The sequence below is a fragment of the Pinus tabuliformis genome, chromosome 3_2 (assembly GCF_031772625.1).
Source record: "Pinus tabuliformis cultivar Carrire ecotype Pingquan chromosome 3_2, CPIR1, whole genome shotgun sequence".
In the NCBI taxonomy this organism is placed as follows: domain Eukaryota; kingdom Viridiplantae; phylum Streptophyta; class Pinopsida; order Pinales; family Pinaceae; genus Pinus; species Pinus tabuliformis.
The window spans coordinates 391,572,725-391,594,607 of NC_142302.1; the positions used below are offsets into that span (position 1 = coordinate 391,572,725).

The window sequence follows — 21,883 nt, forward strand, 5'->3', positions numbered from 1 at the left end:
GTAGCAATATGCGGAACAATATGATCCCGAACGACATCTAGGATAATCCTCTTAGCCTTGGCCATCTCTTTCTTGTATGTTGCCTGTTGTTGAGGATCTACTGATATGGCAATAGTGTTCTCTACACACTCCTTCAGACCATACTCATCTAATAGGAACGACATTCTAGCCTTCCATATGCCAAAGTTAGAGGCTCTGTCTAGTTTGTCTTGATCCCTAAGTTCTGTTGTGGCCATCCCTATGAAACTCAAATAAGCTGGAGGTTAAGCTTGGGAACCTCCTTCTCTTTCCTGCTTGGCTTCTCTTTTGCTACTTGCACCCCTCTAGAATGCACAGATCTGTCTTCCTCTAGAAATCCTTCTCTGACAACTCACTCTAGTAAGCTTGCTACTGCAATTGGAAATCTGAGAAAATCTGAAATATCCTATCTTCAATGCACTTTTCACTTCCACCTTGCGCAAATTTGCAACTACAACATTTGCTGGAAATCTTCTATGCCTAGATATGATAAATCTGCTCTGCCCATCGAAATCCTCTTTCCAGCAAATCCACTACCTATTACCACAAATCTGAGGCAATTCACACTTTTCCACCAATTTGGATTTGGAAATGGAAGTCTGCCTCTCTACTATACGCATTGCCTAGCTGGCCTGTGTAGATCTAGATAAAGTGCTTCAAATCTGCCACTGAACTTGCATGATCTCACTCCTTCCTACCTCTGAGCTTTAGATTTGATCAAACATGCTTTGATACAATGTGAAAAATCCTTGAATTGTAGCTACTAGAGTTTTTTCTCCTAACTGATTAGCAGTTTATTAATTTTCTAATTAATATCGAATAAATCACACTGCAATTCTTCACAACAAAACAAATATGTTGCGGAAAATTAAACTAGAATTGAGAAATTCATGCACAATTAACACAATTATTTTGGACGAATGCCCCCAAAAAAACTCGGAAGGGAATATCGGTTTAGTTAGATGAGGGTTTATTTTATTATTATGCTACAGTAAAGTAAAAATTTGAGTACAATAATCTGGATGCCTCACTGGCAATCCTCTGGAAAATAATCTAGCAAAATTTATGGGAGAGAAATTTCTCCCCTTGCAAATCAATTGGCCTCCTTTGGCCTACACACATTGTTGACCTACGCAACTCTAGACGACCCTTGAAACTGCACCCAACTAGGTCGTTTAGCCACCCTCTGCCTCTGGAAGTGACTCGCTTTGTCTTTTGGGTGGTCTCCTGGACTTCAACAACTGCATCGATCCCTTATTGGCACTCGCACTGGGGTTTCTGGCTTAATCGCACTACCTAGACCAACGTTGCATGAAGTGGGGACTCGGGAGTGTCATTTCCCAAAAATCTAGGAAGCGAAGCATCTACTATATATATATATTTTTATTTTATTTTTTTTGCATATATATTAAAAAAAACATCCCAAATACAAAATTAGTTGTAGAAGACATGAAAACATGCGTATTTTTTACATAAATCAAGATAGATATGGCATCCATTTTGCATATATATAAAAAAAACATCCCAAATACAAAATTAGTTATAGAAGACATGAAAACATGCGTATTTTTTACATAAATCAAGATAGATATGGCATCCATGATTCCATTGTACATCAATGATTAATAATTCGAGCATCAACCATCTAGATTCTAGCAATTACAAACATACATCAAATTTTTAAGCATATCATAAAACATAAAACATTTAGATGATAAATCATCAAACATTCAAGTAACTTATCTAGCAAGTGAGCAACCGTCTGTTGAAAAATGTAACTAGGTTCGGTATCTCCACAAGTATACAAGACTATTTCAGCGTGGCCGAAATCCTTCAAAGAGGTCAAATTGATCCACAAGTGATGATCTCAAATGAAAGTGCGGTGACCTCTATTTATATGAGGTCTACCTCAATTATTTCTAAATGAGGCAGCCCCTAAAGCAAGTTTGACATAAGATGACCTTGGGTTACAAGCCAACCCACTAGCTAAGTGACAAATTGAGCCATAATTTCCCTCACGTGTCAATCGTAGCCTCAAAAAAATGATGACATCACGCCCTTTTAGGGCTCCAAATGCCATGTCATGGTGTGATGAGGTGTTAAAAGGTGTCATAGCGCCAGGATCATCCAAAATTTGAGGAATATCCCTTAAATCCACCTCAAATCCTCCTTTAGGGTCCGAAATTCAACTGGCGTGTCTCCATGCCATCTCCATGGGACTCCATCTATCAAAACAGGGCCTCCTCTCTCTAGTGTTAGGGCTTCTCCAAGAGAAACAAGCCCCCCTAGTCTATTAATGGAAGACCATCCTCATATGGGCTTTGAATCATGTCCTGCCCATCAGGTTATGTCAAGGCCAGCTTGGGGGCATGTTGGGTCTAGTGCTGTCATCATCAAGAATCCTCGATGCTAGGTCAAAGTAGACAAATGTCCTAAGTCCTGAGGGTGCTTTGGGACATGTAACATTTGCTCAAGTCATTAGGAGGTCCAACTCTCTCAATGTTGCATCTGTGAAGCCAACTATTTCTTTAAAAAGGCTTGGGTACCTGTGGAGTGAGTGCCCTCAAGGCCTGGGTTGTTGTTGACCCCCTAACAAAAACAACATGAACTCAAGTGAAAGCAACTATCCACGAGAGAATAAGTTCATATGAGCATTTAAGTGGACCAAACTTGAATGTTAAGGGCATATTAATACTTCAAACAAGGATCACCTTCCACTATCTAACTAAACCATGTCTCATAAAGGTGTTCCCTCCCTTAGTAGAGGTGGTTAATGATTAACCCTATTAGGTGCATCCAACCATCAAGGGGAAGTGGCATTTCCAAGGTCAAACCCTTAATCAATAGGTGTTAGTGCAAATATATGGTAATGGAGGGGAAAAGGCTTCATGGTCAAAGTGACCAATTTATAGGGAGTCCACATCCCGAGTGTATGAATGTAAGGAGCAAGCAATCATGGAGGCATGAGTTACCTTGCTTGGCCTGTGTTTTCCACCCCTCTAGTGCACCTTTTACTTCTTGATAATGCTTTTTATTCTGGTGCATAGCTCAAGAGTTAAAGCTTCCTTTTTATGATGTCGCATTTAATATTACCCCTTAAGATGAGTTTCTCACTCATCGAGGTTGGAACATGCAAGGGTTCCTTTTGATGTAAAGGAGCATCATGTGCTCAAGGGTCTGGTGATGGCTAGTGAGGAGGATATAGCCCATGATGGGCTTTTGCCCAAATGCTAACTTGTGTCCCGACCATCTTTTACATTTTGATTTTCTTCCTTTTCTTTTGTTGTGGCCATGATATGTTTTTCCATCCTTATAGCTGCATCAATCTCCAAGGCAATGTTTTTCGTCCCTACTCAAGAAGTGTGGACATGTGGATGAAAAATCCCAAAGAACCAATAACACGTTGGACACGAAGAGTGGATGTGGTATATTGAGCTTGTAATGAGGCATGGAAAGCGCCAAGAATGATATAGGGCATAATGAACACGTTATCTCAATCCGGGTTTTCCAAATAGTGCCCCTCCTATAACCCTAAGACCTCAAGGGAGGTCCCACTAGACTAGGGCTAAAGATTAAACCCCATGGTGAGGTGAGAGACAAATTTACAGTCAAGATTGGTCAATCTTCCATATCACCCCTTTATCCATACTAAATGCCCAAAACAAACAAGTATAAGCACCCAATTGCAAAATTATGAAAGTACCTTTTGAATAACAACCCACTTTCATCCAAGTGGTAATGTTGGATGGTGAGAGGTATATGGCTGGTGCAGATGGTGGAGGCACACAGCATATTATCATCAAATAGTGGCTATGAGGGGATGGTAGTTCGCTGGATGTCAAATGTCGGAGAAAAGTTTTCTCCTATAGGGTTACCCATTTTTGTGGGTAACGGGCCTATATTAGTAATGAGAGAACTTTTCTTAGAAAATATTTATGTTGAAACAAAATGTGTTTGGAGGGTGTATCTTAGATTTCCTTGAATTATAGGTTTCTCCTATCACTTACATAGAAAATCAACGACTTCAACAACCAAATGATGAAGATTTGATCTAATAAAATGAAATATAATCACATATTGTTCAAAAAGTTTATGCAACTCTAGCAGATAAATATTGCATCAAAGAAGAGTCTCTATATCTCACAACATTTCTTCTGAGCATTGAATCTACGCTTACTAACATAGGTGTCACAATAAATATGTTAAAACTAGCAACTAGTGCCAAATCCCACTTTGGAGAGCTCCTTTGAGCAAGATAATTGTGGCACTGAATTCCTCTTTTCGAGAGGACCAAAATCAACCTAAAGAACACCAAATTTGGATAAGGGAAAATATTTATTTATTTAAAAGAAATTCTACAAGTCATGACTTTATTAAAGCGGGAAAATTGAAATTTTGAAATTCAAATTTGCCTCCAAATGTCAAGGTCAGCTTCACCTTCATAAGGACAAATTGTCATATATATAGAGGCATCCTCCATCTTCATTTGCATCATCTAAAAGGATCTTCAAGATATGCCTGAGGCAACCATACTCAAGGAGGACGAAGGTTAGTTCTGGTTTTGGGTTCATCTTCTACATCTAGGCCGAGATGCTTCGATTAGGGTCTCTGCTGATCTGGTCTCTTTTGTATGGGCATATTCATCATCGCAAGTCTTACTTCTATAGCTGAATGGAGGGCTGAATCTGAGGGCTGGCTTATGAATAATAAAGAGAAGCCAGATTGCAGATCCATTGCATCAGTGAGGGGCCGCAAGCATTTCTTCTCATAAAAAGGCCGAGATACATGTCTAGAGCTCTGTCCAATTAGTTAAGGGTATCATCATGCTGATCAAGGCAAGGCAAGCCGCAGTTAAGAAGGAGGGTTTTAGAGCTGTTAAGTAGTTCAGCAGCATCTCTGCAAGAAGCCGTAACCAGATCTTCAGGAAGGTATCATCCTATCTCTATGACAGAATGTCTAAAATTGCAGCCTATTAATTAGGCCATCTTCCTGTTTGAGACAAGGACTCTGCATCTCCTTGCTGACAAGTCATTTAGACTTATAAATATTGTACTCTCTCTCTCCTGAACATTTGAAATTGATAATAAGAAGAGTTGTTTAAGGGTTTCCCCACCTTGGGGTTTTTCCCTGGCTTGAGCCATATTTTTGTGTCCTCTTGCCTTGGCTTGTCTTCTGCATCGATGTTGAATGTTCTTTCATCAGTTACTGTCATATCTTAATGGTTAATGTGATTGCTAATGTATTGATGAAGCTAATTAAGGGATAATGGAGTAACTGTCTTAAGCAAAGAACATGTTAACTCAAAATTAACAACATACTTCCAAATGGAGCTAGAAAATGAAAATACATGCATTGAAGCTATCACTTAGAGTCTTAAAGAAGAAGCAAGAAAGCTAGCAACTCTGAGAGAGGAATAAATGATCATTGCAAAATAAATAAGCTATGATTAGCAAGACAAACCAAATTACGTAATATATACATAACACATTATTTCATCTCATAGCCGCGGGGCAAAGATGATATGTTATCTGGTGTGAATGAATCAAGAAGGAAATTTTTTCAAAAATGACCAGTGTAAAGAAAGTAAACTGCCAAATAATGGAATTAGCATCAACAAACTGCAAATGAAGATGTCAACAGACGTTTTGCGAGTAAACAAGAACATAAAGTATCTAATTTCCACCTTAATATTGTTTAAAGAGTCTACAATAATGAAGCTGTCTTTTGAAACAGATCTGTCAACCTCAGATCTCAAAACGCCCCGCAAGTTCTTCTCAGATGGCATATCTGTGAGACATAATAATCTTTAAAATCAACCTGGCAAACTCAGTTAAAAAGATCAGCTACATAGTATTCATTTAAAACTGTACAATTCAACCAAACAGAAATCTTGCATGACTTGAGGTAGCATTTTGAACTGTCACATAAACCCATAGCCATACCAGAAAGAATATTAATGCAACAAAAGCACATTTGCAAAAATCACAAATTTACAGGTACATAATATAAATGAGTAAAAGATCTTGCATCTCTGATTAAAAAAAACTTGTGCAGAGGTACTGCAGGACAGCTACATCTCACATACAACAAAATTTCCCACATCAAAAGATTTGTAGCACTAATAAAGAAATAACGAATACATTTCACAAAATGAGCATGAGAGGAAAACTTGAAATCTCATCATGTGAGAATGGAGTAAATGACTTACATGTGGAGAATCCAAGGAAGAAAAAAGTTCAACCTATAATGTTGAAACTTGACACATCATGAGAGGGAGTTACCTACATGTCTAAGAAATGCTAAATATAGAAAATAAGGACACATGGATAGCAGAGTTGCTAAAGAGCCTAAAGAAGAAATTATATGCATACAAGACTTTCACAACCCACAAACCAAATTATAAGATCCTATCTTATATTTAGGAAAGAGATATTGGGAGCAATATTCCTAGTACAAGGCATAGGAATTAAAAATTATTCCTAACACCCACCCATAATATTTAGTTCATTATCTCTCACATCAAGAAGCTCTCTGAACTTCTTAAACTTCTCCAACTCAATGCTTTGGTGAGAATGTCTGCAATCTGATGACAATACACCAAATACACTGCTTTAAACTACAATTGCTCTCATATATGAAGTGATAATGCACTTCCACATGGTTCATCAAACAGTGGGTAGTTTGAAAGTTGAATTCCACTTTGATTATCACAAAACAATTTGTATAGAAACATCCCATAGAAGCCAACATTGACCAAAATAAGATAAGATAAGAAATTTTATTAATGCCCAACGAATGACCACAAAAGTAGGCCAATGGGACTGAAGGATACATCCAGTATGAATACAATGTGGTAGTGCAAAAGAAACTCCTAGAAAATGCCAACGCTAAAACTAGGATAAAATGAAGTAAAGAGCCTTCATAGGAAAATGGATCACCAATAACCATAACTGCCACATTATATTCTGCTTTGTAGAAGACAGAGACTGTAGTTTAAATCTTGATACTCCCAGAAATCACACCAGAACCAAAGGTGAAAACATATCCCTATCTAGAATTCCTTTCATCAATGTCTCTACACCAATCTGAGTCTACGAAGCACTTAACATTGGATTCAATACATATAGAGCATATGAGTTCAAATCTGATAGCACTTTTCACATATCCCGGCAATGTAATCAGGCCCAGGCCAGTTACAGAACCACTCAACCCCAAAAACTGGAACCAGATCAAAACCAACAAAAAACTAGACAGAACAGATCAACCAAAAATGTATAAAATATCCAAATTTCAATTTAAAAAATATATTCATGTACATCCATGAAAATCCAAACCATTGGACACAAATACACAAAGTTTAGGGTTTAGATAACGGAGGGGTTTAGAATTAGGTTTAGGGTTTTGGATCTTAGTTTTTTATTTTTCCTTTCTGGTTTTTAGGTGAACTTAGTGGACCCATGTACACCCATAGGATGTTGTACGAAACCAGTAGGTTCTGCCCCAAAACCCCCTCAAACCGGTTTCATTAGCCAGTCCAATCAGTTTGGTTTCAGATCTGATAACATTGTGTGAAAATTTCTAAATCTATAAAAACAGAAATCCTACTGCAGTCACTAGTATATCATCTCCTACCTGTTATTTCATTCAACAAGTTATTTAATTATGAACAATTATGAAAAACACTACTGCAGACTACACTGACATACCGATCATAAACTAAAACAAATATGAGACAAGCATACAAGGGGCACCGTTATTTTTGGAAAACACGTCCCCGGAAAAACCCAATGTGGGAAAACCGGTGCAGAAGATAGAGGGTTTGTATTATTAAGCAAGCAGAATCTGAGTACAACAGGTTGCCTCTCACACCGGCTAACATTTCAGAGAATTCTCGACAGCAAGAAATACATACGAGGGTTTACCTCGTTCTCTAAGTCACAATTGATCCACTGAGTGGCCTGACTCCGGCAAACACTGCGAAATCCGAGTGCAATCACTGCTTGGGCCAACGTCTTGCCTCTAGGAGACTGCGTTACCCCTTCTGCTGGATCGATTTGCTAGAGGAACACTGTTGTTCAGCCCTCCTAGCTTAGAACCTTGCTTCTCCGGCAAAATCTCGAACTTCTGATGAATATCCTGCACTGTCACTGCAAGAAACCCTCTTGGCCTACGTCAGCACTACATGAGCCCCTTCCTGGGTTGTGTAGGCCTCTATGTTGCCTCTCTGATGCTACTGTTGCCTCTCTGTTCGGTACTCTTTGGCTCAGAACTTTCTAATCCAAATCTCTACTTCTTCCCCTCTCACTACAACTCAGATCACTAGTTTGATTTTCTCAGCAAACCACGCCCCAGAAAAATTGAACTAATTTGATCATTTAGTGTATCTCCAACTGACCCTCAAGCCTCCTCTTATACTTTTCTTGTTGATGAATCAACGGCCAATATTAAGACCCTAATCAATGGCTAAGATTAAAACAAATTTGATCCTCGTCTCTTAGAAGCTTCTCACCCATATTTTTATTGATACCCGTTAATATTTTTATTTTCCTAAGTTTAGACTTAGGAACCCCATTAAAAATATTAATTATTTTAATAACTCACAATCCAGGTGGAATTTCTCCAAACGATTTATGGGTCTTGGAGATCTTATGTATTCTAGCCCCTCCACAAAATTTTGAAGCTAGAGCACATCCGATGCTACCCAAAATCAACACTCCCTCTTAGCGAGGAATGTGCTCTAACAATACTTCCCAATAGAAGCATCACACTGATCTACGACATTGATCCTCTGTGCCACTGATGCTTGGCCTACTACCCTTCATCCACTACACTGTTACAACCTGTACTGTTGCCCATGACATTGCCACTGCCACTGCTGCATCTGTACTACAGCTCCCTCTCAAAATATTGCATCACACTGCCTATAACACTGCCACTACTAACTGATGCACTGCAACTCAGTTGCTGAGAAGTAAGCAACTGAAAAAGTCACCCAAAAGCTGACATGCTGGTCAATCTGGATACCCCGTGATGTTGAAGCTACCTCTACTGCTAATTTGTGCTAACCCTTTGAGGCTACTGCATCGTTGTTGTATCTGCTATGTGCCTCCCGCACTGCTCAACACTCTACAGCGTTGCTTCAAACTTTGGCACTCTAGCTCTGCCACTGTCGCTCCATCATCCCTCGCACCAACTGACTCCTGTCATTAAGGGCTCCCGTAGCCGTATGTGATCCAAGAGTTTGGGCACCTCAAGGATCCTGCCCCTGTGTAGTCCTCCTGACTACAACTCGATGTCGCCCCACCTCTTCTCCAGAGGTGCATGAGCACTCATGGCACAATCCTCATCATCATCCTCCTTGTCAGCTTTCGCTGGAGCAGCCTTCGAGTCAAACTTCTCTTCCTTGCCCTTCTTCCGAGGGCACTGAGTGGCGAAATGTCCCAGTTCCCCACACCTGAAGCATCTGACTTTGGTTATGTCTTTCTTTTTCCTCTTTTGTTGCCCTGGTTGTCCCGCTGATGCGAGAGTTGCATCCTCCTCTTCCTCCTTCTTGACTCTGACTCCTTTACCGCTACTTCCTACCTTGGTTAACCACCTGATCTCTTCCTGTCGAAGAGTTGCCCACATCTCCTCCCAACTGGGGAGAGAAGCCCTGCCCAAGATGCTCTGGACAAAGGTCTCCCAGTCTTCAATGACTGCATTCAGGGTAGTCCTGACCATGAACTCAGAATTTGGTATAGACCCAACAGAAGTCAGCTGGTCTTGAATCCCTTGCAACTTGAGAAGGAAGTGATCGATTTCTTCTCCCTTTTGCATCTGATACTGTCTCAGGTCGTTCTCAAGCAACATCTTCCGTTGAACAGAAGTTCCCTCATACAAGGTGGTCAAGGCCTCCCACATCTCCCTTGTTGTTTCTTTTTCAGCAATATGTGGGATCACATGATCCTTGACCCCGTCCAGGATCATGCACTTCGCCTTTGCTTGAGCCTCCTCGTATTTCTTGAGAGGATCAGCATCGACTGGTATAGCCACCACTTTCAAGGCATAATCCTTGATGCGATTCTTGTCCAAGACTACCAGGATCCTAGCCTTCCAGATGACAAAGTTGGATGCTCCATCCAATCTGTCCTGATTCGTTAGCCCATTGACTGCCATCTTTGCTCAAACAAGTATAGAATAGGTTCTCTTCTCCCTCTCTCATTGCTGCCCCAGCAAGACTCGGATCTTGATTTCTTTGGCGCTAGAAATCCTCTAAGGAACAAATTCCTTCTAGACTCCCTCTGAGTCTTAATTTCCTTCATGGAAATCCTCCTGCCAAATAATGTTGAATCACCGCTTCCCAATCCTCTTTTGCTGTTGCTCAGCAACCTGGATCTAGATTTCTTTGGCAAGAAATCTATTAAGGCAGTGACTCCTCTATCTTGGTTTCGTCTCCACAAACACTGTTCTGCAACAATAGCAACAACTTCCCACCAGCACCACAGATCGAATCTGCACTACTCCTATTGCCCCGGCAAATGAAGAATTTGAGCTCCTCTAACTCTGCGTCAGCTAGATAAGCTCCTCCCCGCTACTTTTGCGCTGGCCTAGATAGCCGACGCAGTTACTTTGTGGGCTCCTCCCAGCTACTGCGTCACCCTCACCTAGCTCATAATGTTGACGCAGGCACTGCGTGAGCCTCTATGTCACCTCTTCTACACTGCGTCACTCTCCCTCTGCATCTCTGGCTCTGGAACAGCGCTGTCACTTGGGACAGCTGCCTCTCTGCAGCAGATTTGTTGGATCTCTCGGTTGATGGCTTTAGTATCATATGTTCTGCAATGCTCTGATACTATGTGAAAAATTCTAAATCTATACAAACAGAAACCCTACTGCAGTCACTGGTATATCATCACCTGCTTATTATTTCATTCAACAAGTTATGTAATTGTAAACAATGATGAAAAACATTGTTCTGCAACAACAACAACAATGTCCCACCAGCACTACAGATCAAATCTGCACTGCTCCTACTGCCCTGGCAAATGAAGAATCTGAGCTCCTCTAGCTCTGTGTGAGCTCGATCAACTCCTCCCTGTTGCTTCTGCGCTGGCCTAGATAGCCAACACAGTTACTGCGTGGGCTCCTCCCAGCTACTGCGTCACCCTCACCTGGCTTAGAACGTTGACGCAAGCATTGCGTGAGCCTCTATGTCACCTCTTCTACTGCATCACTCTCCCTCTGTATCCCTGGCTCTGGAACAACGCTGTCACTCGAGACAGCTGCCTCTCTGCAGTAGATTTGCTAGATCTCTCAGTTGATGGCTTCAGTATCCTAGGATCTGCAATGCTCTGATACCAGGTGAACATTTCTAAATCTATACAATCAAAAATCCTACTGAAGTCACTAGTATATCACCTCCTACTTGTTTCATTCAACAAGTTATTTAATTATAAACAATGATGAAAAACACTACTGCAGACTACAATGACATACAGATCATAAACTAAAACAAATATGAGACAAACATACAAGGGACAACGTTATTTTTGGACAACACATCCCCGGAAAAACCCAATGTGGGAAAACCAGTGCAGCAGATAGAGGGTTTGTATTATTAAGCAAGCAGAATCTGAGTACAACAGGTTGCCTCTCACACCGGCTAACCTTTCAGAGAATTCTCGGCAGCAAGAAATATATACGAGGGTATACCTCGTTCTCTAAGTCACAATTGATCCACTGAGAGGCCTGACTCCGGCGAACACTGCAAAATCCCAACGCAATCACTGCTTGGGCCAGCGTCTTGCCTCTAGGAGACTGCGTCACCCCTTCTGCTGGATCAATTCGCTGGAGGAACACTGTTGTTCAGCCCTCCCGGCTCAGAAACCTTGCTTCTCCGGCAAAATCTCAAACTTCTGACGAATATCCTGCACTACTACTGCAGGAGACCCTCTTGGCCTGCGTCAGTACTACGTGAGCCCCTTCCTAGGCTGCGTAGGCCTCTGTGCTGCCTCTTTGATGCTATGTTGCTTCTCTGCATGGTACTCTTTGGCTCGGAACTCCTTTCTGATCCAAATCTCTACTTCTACCCCTCTGACTACAACTCAAATCACTAGTTTGATTTTCTCAGCAAACCACGCCGCAGAAAAATCGAACTGATTTGATCACTCAGTGTCTCCAACTAACCCTCAAGCCTCCTCTTATACTTTTCCTGTTGATGAATCAACGACCGATATTAAGACCCTAATCAACGGCTAAGATTAAAACATACTTGATCCTCATCTTCTAGAAGCTTCTCACCCATATTTTTATTAATACCCATTAATATTTTTATTTTCCTAAGTTTAGACTTAAGAATACCATTAAAAATATTAATTATTTTAATAACTCAGAATCCGAGTGGAATTTCTCCAAACGATTTATGGGTCTTGGAGATCTTATGTATTCTAGCCCCTCCACAAAATTTTGGAGCTAGAGCACATCCGATGCTACCCAAAATCAACACATTGCTCAGCATATACTTTGTAACTTTCCAACAACAGATGAAAGGAGCACTAGTAAATCTAGACACCATACCAACAGCATAACTAATGTCAAGGCTGGTGCTAGTCAAATGATTCAGACATCCCACTAATTCTGATATAAAGTAGCATCAGCGATCTTTTTGTATGTCTCCTTAGCAAACTTGACACATCCTTCCATGGGAGTAAGTTATCATCTTACAATCTTTGATATGAAAGTGTTCAAGTTACAGGTGTTACAGTACGTTCTGCCCCAAAACCCCTTCAAACCAGTCTGATCAGCCAGTTTAATCGGTTTGGTTTTGGATCTGATAACATTGCTCAGCATACAGTTTGTAACTTTCCAACAACAGATGAAAGGAGCACTCATAAATCTAGACACAATATCAACAGCATAACTAATGTCAAGACTGTTGGTAGTCAAATAAATCAGACATCCCACTAATTCTGATATAAAGTAGAATCAGCAATCTTGCCGTATGTCTCCTTAGCAAACTTGACACGTTCTTCCAGGGGAGTAAGGCATCAGCTTACAATCCTGCATATGAAAGTGTTTCAAGTTACCAGTGTTACCAACATCACAAAATTATGGCCAACACCGCAATATTTTTTGAAAATTTCAAGCCTGCAATAATATCAGCAGGTTATATTAGCGCAATATTTTCATGGGTGATAATATCATGCCACGACCCAAAATATTGCGGACAAGCCGACATAAACTGAATATTAAGTTTTTCCCCCATTATTTCACAAATAGAGCGAATGGTTTGAAGCAATTTTGTCAGAACTAGACCGGAATCAACAAAACCTTAGTAATTAACAGTAATTTAAATTCTTAATGTAAAAAGGTGAAAATGAAAGATAAAGGAGAATGTCAACTTTTCATTTTACTTAATTTTTAACACTACTATTAATGGTTTCAAGATATTTGAGAGCAGTTCCAACCTCATTGAATTTCATATGAAGTAGAATTTTAGATCCCATCCAGAATTCAACAGACTTACCCGTTTTCAGATTTCAGGATTGATAGGATTGCAACGTTTCCATTGAATTTTGTCATGTATGAGGATATGGAACCGAAATTTAATCAAGAGCACAAGCCCTATGTGTAGCTCAATGTTGGTTCCATTAAATGTTGAACTCCTTTGTCATGACCGTCACAAAAACGTACCCTTCAATAAAGCAAAATCACTGATTTGGCATGTTAAGCTTTTTCATTTTTTTTAATGCTTAGAGGGTGATATTGATGATGACGATCCCAATATACGCAATGATTTTGATGATATGTAGCTATTTGTTGACGTCTGATTTTTTTGGACTCTAAAGGCCATTCACAGCTACTTTGTTGATGTATTTTTGGTTCAGAGATGGATTGCACTCAGTACTATCCCATTTATATGCACCCTTGCTATATACATGAGAAATGGACTCCGACAGAGCAAGTTGGACTTAACAATAGCACTAGTAGAGGACGTAAAAGTCTAGCTTCTGCTTCTTTATAGGAAATTAAAGTCCAACGGCAAACCCGGGGCCTTGTTCCTCTAGAGGAAGAGTCCTTACCTTCCCCTATAAGAGCCATTACCTGCAGCATGTTTGACCTTATAGAGCCACTTAGAAGTCAAAACTGACTTCCTATCGGGACGTGGCACTACCTCCTAGACATCATTCTTTATGATAGAGGCATACTCCTCCACCATGGCATCCCTCCAGATCTGCTGTCTAGCGGCCTCCTCAAAACTAGCTGGCTTTGTGTTAATTTTAGATAACAATGGTACATTCTATGCTTAAGAGAATTTATTTCAATGTTTCTTTAGCAGCCTGATGACAAATTCCAATTATATCCAATAACAATCACATTAACTTGTAAACATTGATGATAAAAGCAGATAGAACATAAAATCATATGCATAAGACAAGCCAAGACAAGAGGACACAAGATGTGGCAGATGCCAGGGACAAAACCCTAATGTGGGGAACCGTTTGAGCAAATCTTCTTATTATTCTTCAATAGTTCAGCATAGAGAGAGAGAGTACAAATACAAGCCCAAAACAGATATGCCAAATCAGCAGTCAAATCAGCCCTAACCAGAAAGTCAATGGTGGTCAAAGCTGCCCCAAAACATCCTCCAAACAGCAATCCAATTTGGCCTTCAAATCAGCTCAAATTCTTCAGTCAAACCCAGTCAAAGGAGAGAGAAAGTCTGCTGTAATTTTCTGCAGTCAAAACAGAAGTCAACTTGAAGTCAACGCTAGTCAAACTGTCCCCAAACACCTCGATTTTTGTGCCAATAAATGCAGCCTCCTAAAATCGAACTTTTGGCACAAAAATCGAGGTCAACACTGGTCAAATCACCCAAAGTCAACACTAGTTAACGGCCTGAAATCTGCAACGTGTTTCACCCAGAAAAACTCGGCCTCCTGCCACATGCAAAGTAGAGAGAGAGGGAGCTACCACACATGCGAAGAAGAAGAGATGCCTCCAATGTTGTACAACCCAATCAAGAGAGAAGGGTCTCTCTTATTTATACACTTCGTTGAGGGTGAAGAAACACATCTATTGGGCTTCATGAGCCTACATTTCACTGGAGTCGACCTTGACAATTTGTCCATAAGAGAAATAAATTCATAATTCCATTTCTACTTGTCAAAATGAGATGATCTTTATATCAAAATTGTACCTCTCCGAAAGAGGAATCCAATGCAATAATCATCTCCATCATATGAGATGTCCTAAGGTGGAATTTGGCTCTAGTTGCCAATTTTAACACTTTGTCTCTACAACATCTTCCACAAAGCCACCCAACCTCTCTGGCGGTCTACTCTCCCTTGCTGACCACTTAGGTCTCCCCACTACCTCCTGAGTCTCCTTCAGGGTCTCCCGAAGCCATCTTGGTTTCCTCTTCCCTGCAGTAATCTCCTGTGGTGGTATGGGAAAATCCTCAACTAGTGCCTCTCCTCCTAGCGATGTTAAAATTGGCAATTAGGGCCAAATTCCACCTTGAGAGAACTCATTTGATGGAGATGATGATTGCATTGGATTCCTCTTTTCAAGAGGAACAAGATTTATATAAAGATCATCTCATTCGGACAAGCAGAAGTGTGATTTTGAATTTATGCCCACACATGTGCAAATTGTTCAGGTCGGCCTCATCATCATGTAGGCTCAAGAATCCCAATGGATGTGTGTTAATTTTGGTATGTTCAATGCTTAGAGCAATTTACTTCAATTTTTCATATTAGTTCAATATCAATTCCAGATTAGCAATCACATCAACATGATAGTAAAGTGCAGATAGAACATAAGCATAAACAGCAGAAGACAAGCCAAGACAAGAGGACACAGGATGTGGCACCAGCGAGGGACAAACCCCAATGTGGGGAAACCCTTGATCAATTCTTCTTATATTCTTCAATAGTTCAGCAGAGAGAGAGATAGTACAAATACATAAATCTGATATTTATGACAGCAATAGAAAACCCTTGACCAGAGAAGTCAATGCTGGTCAAACTAGACAGAATCTTCCATCCAAGTGGCATCAATAGGAAGCTCATCAAACTGAGTCGAACATAGTCAAACCTTGACTCAATATAGTTTCCAGAACATTGTATTCTTCTTGCTGCACTAACTGACATTGCTTCAGCAGTTATCCTTCTCATCAATAATGAAGGCCTTCAAGTCTGCAGTATGCCACGCAATCCAAGACTGATAGAACAACATATGCTGTTGGCTATGGCCTGCAGCCTAGCCTAGCAGCAAGATATGCCTATGATCCTCAAACAGTCAGCGACTAATAACATATGTTGATCTGATGACAGTGACTTATCAACCTTGAAATAGTTCTAAGGAACAACCCTTATCAATGTGTTGTTACCATGCTTCTTTTATCTATAGCAACCGAAACATTGTCCTTCTAGACCTCCTTATACTGTGAATAAGATTCTACTTTTGTAGCGGATTATGAGTCTCTTTCTTGCTGCATATAGGGTCAATAGACTGCGGATTCAGGCCTTCTGTAGCTGTGGATTATGGCCTTCATTTAGGGCCTATATTAGCCCTCCTCTCAACTGCGGATTGAGCCTCTTGTGACTGTGTATAGAAGACTTCCTTTCTGCTGCCTAAACTCTTCTCAATACAGTGGCTAGGGTCCCCATTCAACTGCGTCTAGGGCACACCAGAACAGCAGCTAGGACAACGGATAAGACTGTGGATTAAGGTCTCTTCTAGACCTGCATTTGAGGGTCTCTTTTGATAGCAGATAAGGCCCTTTAAGGATTGTGGATTAGGGCACCTTCAAGACTGTGATTAGGGCCTCTTCCTTGCTGTTAGATAGGCCTCCTTAAACTGCGGCTAGGGCACCCTTAAATGCTACGGATAGAAGCCTCTCTTTGCTGCGGCTATAACTCTTTTTAGGACAGCGTATAGGTGTCTGCAATTAGGGCTCTTTCCTTCACTGCGTCTAGGGCTAGATCTCCCCTTTAGGACTGCAGCCAGATCCTTCTTTTCTCTGCGGCTAGGGCATAGCTTGACCTCCTCTAAGATAGCGTATAAACTTCCTCCATCAACTGCACCTAGGGCTTCTCCCTTTTGATCTCTCTAGCCACCAAACCCAAACGAGTGGAGAGACATCTTAGGAGAAGTGTGTGTCAAAATGACTTGAAGGCCACCTCTATTTATAGTGCAAGGTTGAGGTTGAGATGGGGTAATTTGGTTGCTGGCCGACCTTGAAAAATTGTCAAGTAACACAAATAAATTCATATCTCCATGAATACATGTCAGAATCGGATGATCTTTAGATCAATCCTACACCTCTCAACGAGAGGAATCCAAGAAAAATATCAACTGCCATAAATAAGAAGACCCACATGGAGTTTGGCCCTAGTTGCCAATTTTAACACTCTCTCTCAACTAGGGAGAACTCCATCTGCTAATCCATCTGCCAGTCTGTACTATCTCTACCATCAATGCAGTGCCCTGCACTACTCTGCTCTGTTGAACTATGAAGAAGAAGAAGTGATCGAGAATGTATCATACCATTCTCTACTGACCTGAAGTCAGTCCCATATAAAGAGAGTGTATCATACCACTCTTACTGATCCGAAATCAGTTCCAAATAAAGAGAGTGTCTCATACCACTCTTACTAATCCGAAATCAATTCCAAATAAAGAGAGTGTCTCATACCACTCTTACTGACCCGAAGTCAGTTCCAATTGATCCCAGATCAATATCATCCTAGCATAGGGAGTACGATAGTACACGATGTGTCCATCGGTAGTACTATGGTCCCTATCCTCATTTCCCTACTCATTGGCCAGATGAGAGGTACTTCCCATGAGTCCCAGACTGCATGGGTAGGATGTCTCAGCAGGAGAAGGATGAACCACTCATCCTGCCTACATGTCGCCATGGGGTATCCTAGGGGATGGTTGAACCACTCACCTTGTACACAACAAATCACTACGAGAAGGTTGAACCACTCACCCTATGATTGTGTCTCAGCAGGAGAAGGATGAACCACTCATCCTGCCTACATAGCAAACCACTAGGGGAAGGTTGAGCCACTCTCGATATATCATACAGGACCCTCAAGAGAGGGTCTCTCCACGACTCCTAGTCGTTCTTGGAAAGTCAAGAATTTCACCTTTCCCAGGGGCTTCATATGAATATCGGCAACCTGCACATCAGTCCAATGTGTTGGAGCCTTCTTGCTCCTTGATGTACCATATCCCAGATAAAGTGGTACCTGATGTCTATATGCTTGGAGGGATAATAGAACACGGGATTCCTCAACAATCGAATCCCACTCTGGTTGTCACAGAAAATCACGGTGGTATCCAACATGTGTCCAGACTCCAAACAACTCACTGAAGAGCTTCCACAACCAAACAGCTTCACAGGAGGCTATACTCTCAGCTCTGTATTCAGCCTCAACGGTGCTCAAAGAAACCGACTTTTGCTTCCTGCTCATCCAGGATATCGAAGCAGAACCCAAAGAGAAATAGCACTCAGAAGTGCTCTTGCGGTCCACCACACTGCCTACCCAATCAGCACAGGAATAATAATGCAGCCTCACAGCTCCAGTAGTGTATCTCAGTCCATGAGTGATTGTGCCCCGAAGATATCTCAGAAAATTCTTGGCACCAATCCAAGGCGAGTGATGAGGCTCAGCCATATGTTGGCTCAAAATGCTAACTGCAAAGCATATATCCGGACAAGAGTTCACCAAGAACATCAATGCTATTATGAGTTTATGAAACTCAGAGGCATTTCCCAAATCTTGTCCGGCGACACTACTGCATAACTTCTTAAAGTTAAGCTCCATCGGGTTAGTCACGGGCTTGCAGTGCACCATTCCAAATTTGGAATCCAACTCCCTCTTACTTTTGCAAATGAGAGGGTCTGAACCTGCCAGAAAGAGGTCATCCATATAAAGTACCAATATGAGAGGTCTATCATCCACAACCTTAAAGCAAAATTTTGGATCAGCTTCACTCCTAGTGAATCTCAACTTCATCATATAGTTGTCAATCCTCTCATACCAAGCCCGAGGTGCTTGCTTTAAATCATAGAGAGCTTTCTTCCACCAACATACATGAGATTCCCGATTATGAATCTCAAACCCCTCGAATCGTTCCACATCCGTGGTCTTGCTATTACATGAGGGGCATGGTCCCCTTATAAGTTTTCCTTCGGTACATCTCGGACATGTACCTTCATGCTCTTCTTTGAATTCAGCCATCCCTGTCACCATCTATCTCACATCGGGAAGGGCCTTACAATGAAGATGGGCAGACCTCCGATGCCACAGAAGAGATGTGTCACATGACATGGTCCCCAATGGACTGCCTGCAACTTGATACAAAGTGCAAACCCTAAACCCAAGAGTAAAAGCATCTTTAAAATTTCTTTTCCAAACACGTACATTTCCATCGATGAATGCCACCTTGTAACTTTTGTCTTCCATTGCCAAAATGGACGCCAGGTTCTTCTTGAGATCAGGTACATAAAGAACTTCTTGTAAGTGAATCGAGCTACCCTGATCCAAATGAAGAGTAACAATCCCTATACCCTTTACGGGATAGATGGCATCATCTCCAAGAATAATCTCCAAGTTTGTTTCCTTTTCTCTCAAATTAGAGAGAGCTTCCTTGAATCCGATGAAGTGCCTTGAAGCACCACTATCAATAAACCAATTTCCCAAAGTGTCTGGAGTAGAGGTAGTGTAGGGGGTCGATATAAGATAATACTCCTTTTGCTTATCAGACACAACATTTGATTCTTCATACCTGGAATTCCTGGCTTTCTTGGAGGGTCAACCATTTCCTTGATGTCTTGTATTCCTTTTCTCTTCGCCATTGTACCTGTCATTCCTTCGATCATTGAAGTAGCCCCCGGGATGATTGTGATCATCATCATGTGATGTGTCCCTTCTATTTGGACACTCCTTTGCATAGTGGCCAAACTTATTGCAAGCAAAGCATCTGCCTTTCCTTCCTCCCTTAGGTCTGGGCTTTCCATTGAAATGACCTTTAGACCCTGCATTATTTCTCCTTTTGGCATGAGCGGAGAAAGCAGTAGGGTTGCCTCTATTAGAAGGCATCTCTTGCTCCACCATCCTGGTTTCTTCTTGAATGAATCTCGACATCAATTCTTCAAACCCAGGAATTCGATCATTATTGAGAATAGTGGTTCTAAACATATACCACTCAAGAGGAAGTCCTTCATTTAGGGCCTATATTAGCCATCCCTCAGTTGCGAATTGAGCCTCTTATGACTGTGTATAGAAGTCTTCCTTTCCGTTGCCTAAACTCTTCTCAATACAATGGCTAGGGTCCCCATTCAACTGTGTCTAGGGCACACCAGAACAGCAGCTAGGACAACAGATAAGACTATGGATTAAGGTCTCTTCTAGACCTGCGTTTGAGGGTCTCTTTTAATAGCGGATAAGGCCCTTTAAGGATTACAGATTAGGGCACCTTCAAGACTATGATTAGGGCCTCTTCCTTGCTACTAGATAGGCCTCCTTAAACTGCGACTAGGGCACCCTTAAATGTTGTAGATAGAAGCCTCTCTTTGCTGCAGCTCGAACTCTTTTTAGGACAACGTATAGGTGTCTGCAATTAGGGCTCTTTCCTTCACTGCGTTTAGGGCTAAATCTCCCCTTTAGGACTGCGGCCAGATCCTTCTTTTCTCTGTGGCTAGGACATGGCTTGACCTCCTCTAAGACAGCATATAAACTTCCTCCATCAACTACGCCTAGGGCTTCTCCCTTTTGATCTCTCTAGCCACCAAACCCAAACAAGTGGGGAGAGATCTTAGGAGAAGTGTGTGTCAAAATGACTTGAAGGCCACCTCTATTTATAGTGCAAGGTTGAGGTTGAGATGGGGTAATTTGGTTGCTGGCCGACCTTGACAAATTGTCAAGTAACACAAATAAATTCATATCTCCATGAATACATGTCAGAATCACATGATCTTTAGATCAATCCTACACCTCCCAACGAGAAGAATCCAAGAAAAATATCAGCTGCCATAAATAAGACGACCCACATGGAGTTTGGCCCTAGTTGCCAATTTTAAAAATGTGTCTCTTCACCCACAACAAATTGTATACATACAAGAGACCTCACACCTCATTTGGCACATTCTTCTCTCTCTTCATCTGATTGGTTCGTACAACATTGAGCAGCTTCTCTCGCTCACACGTGTGGCAAGGAGGACAAGTTTCTAGGCAGAATTGTGTTGATTTGGGGTAGCATCGGATGTGCTCTAGCCATGAAATTTGGTGGAGAGGTTGGGGCACATGAGATCTCCAATACCCAGAAAGGGTTTGGACAGATTCTAAACAGATCAAGAGATATTAAAATAATTAATATTTTTAATGGAGTCCCTAAGTCTAAACTTAGGGAAGATAAAATATTAATATGTATTAATATGAATCTGTGTTAGAGTGGTCCAAAAGACATGGACCAAGCCAGATCTAATCTTAGCCGTTGATTAGGGACTTAATCTCGGCCGTTGAGATGTCAACAGGAAAAGGATAAGAGAAGGCTTGAGGGTCACTTGGAGAAGACACTAGAGTGATTAGTCATTCCATTCTCTAGAGCGGGGTTTGCTAAGAGAGATAGAATCAGTGATCAGGAGAGCAGCTGAGGGGCATTGAGTACAAAGAGACAGAGAGGCAGAGATAGTGTCGAGATAGCAGCAAAGCAGCCAGAGAGAGAGACGCAGGAGTAGCCAGTGCTCACGCAGGGCCACGCAAAGGCAGCTAAGTGCTGCGCAAAGCACCAGAGGGGCCAGTGTAGCTGACGCAGAGGCTCAGAGAGCTAACACATGGCCTCCTGGGGCTGACACAGTGCCAACGCC

At 41.5% G+C, this 21,883-nt stretch overlaps 1 protein-coding gene across 2 annotated transcripts in view; it reads right to left on the bottom strand.

Annotated features, from left to right (window-relative positions):
• Nucleotides 1–21,883, bottom strand: part of DRL1 (KTI12-like, chromatin associated protein) — a 226,785-nt gene that overhangs the window by 171,813 nt on the left and 33,089 nt on the right. For both annotated transcript variants that reach the window (XM_089416423.1, XM_089416424.1), the window contains exon 2: nt 5,702–5,805. In XM_089416423.1, the coding sequence (XP_089272549.1) occupies nt 5,702–5,805 (104 nt within the window). The remainder of the gene's footprint in view (nt 1–5,701; nt 5,806–21,883) is intronic.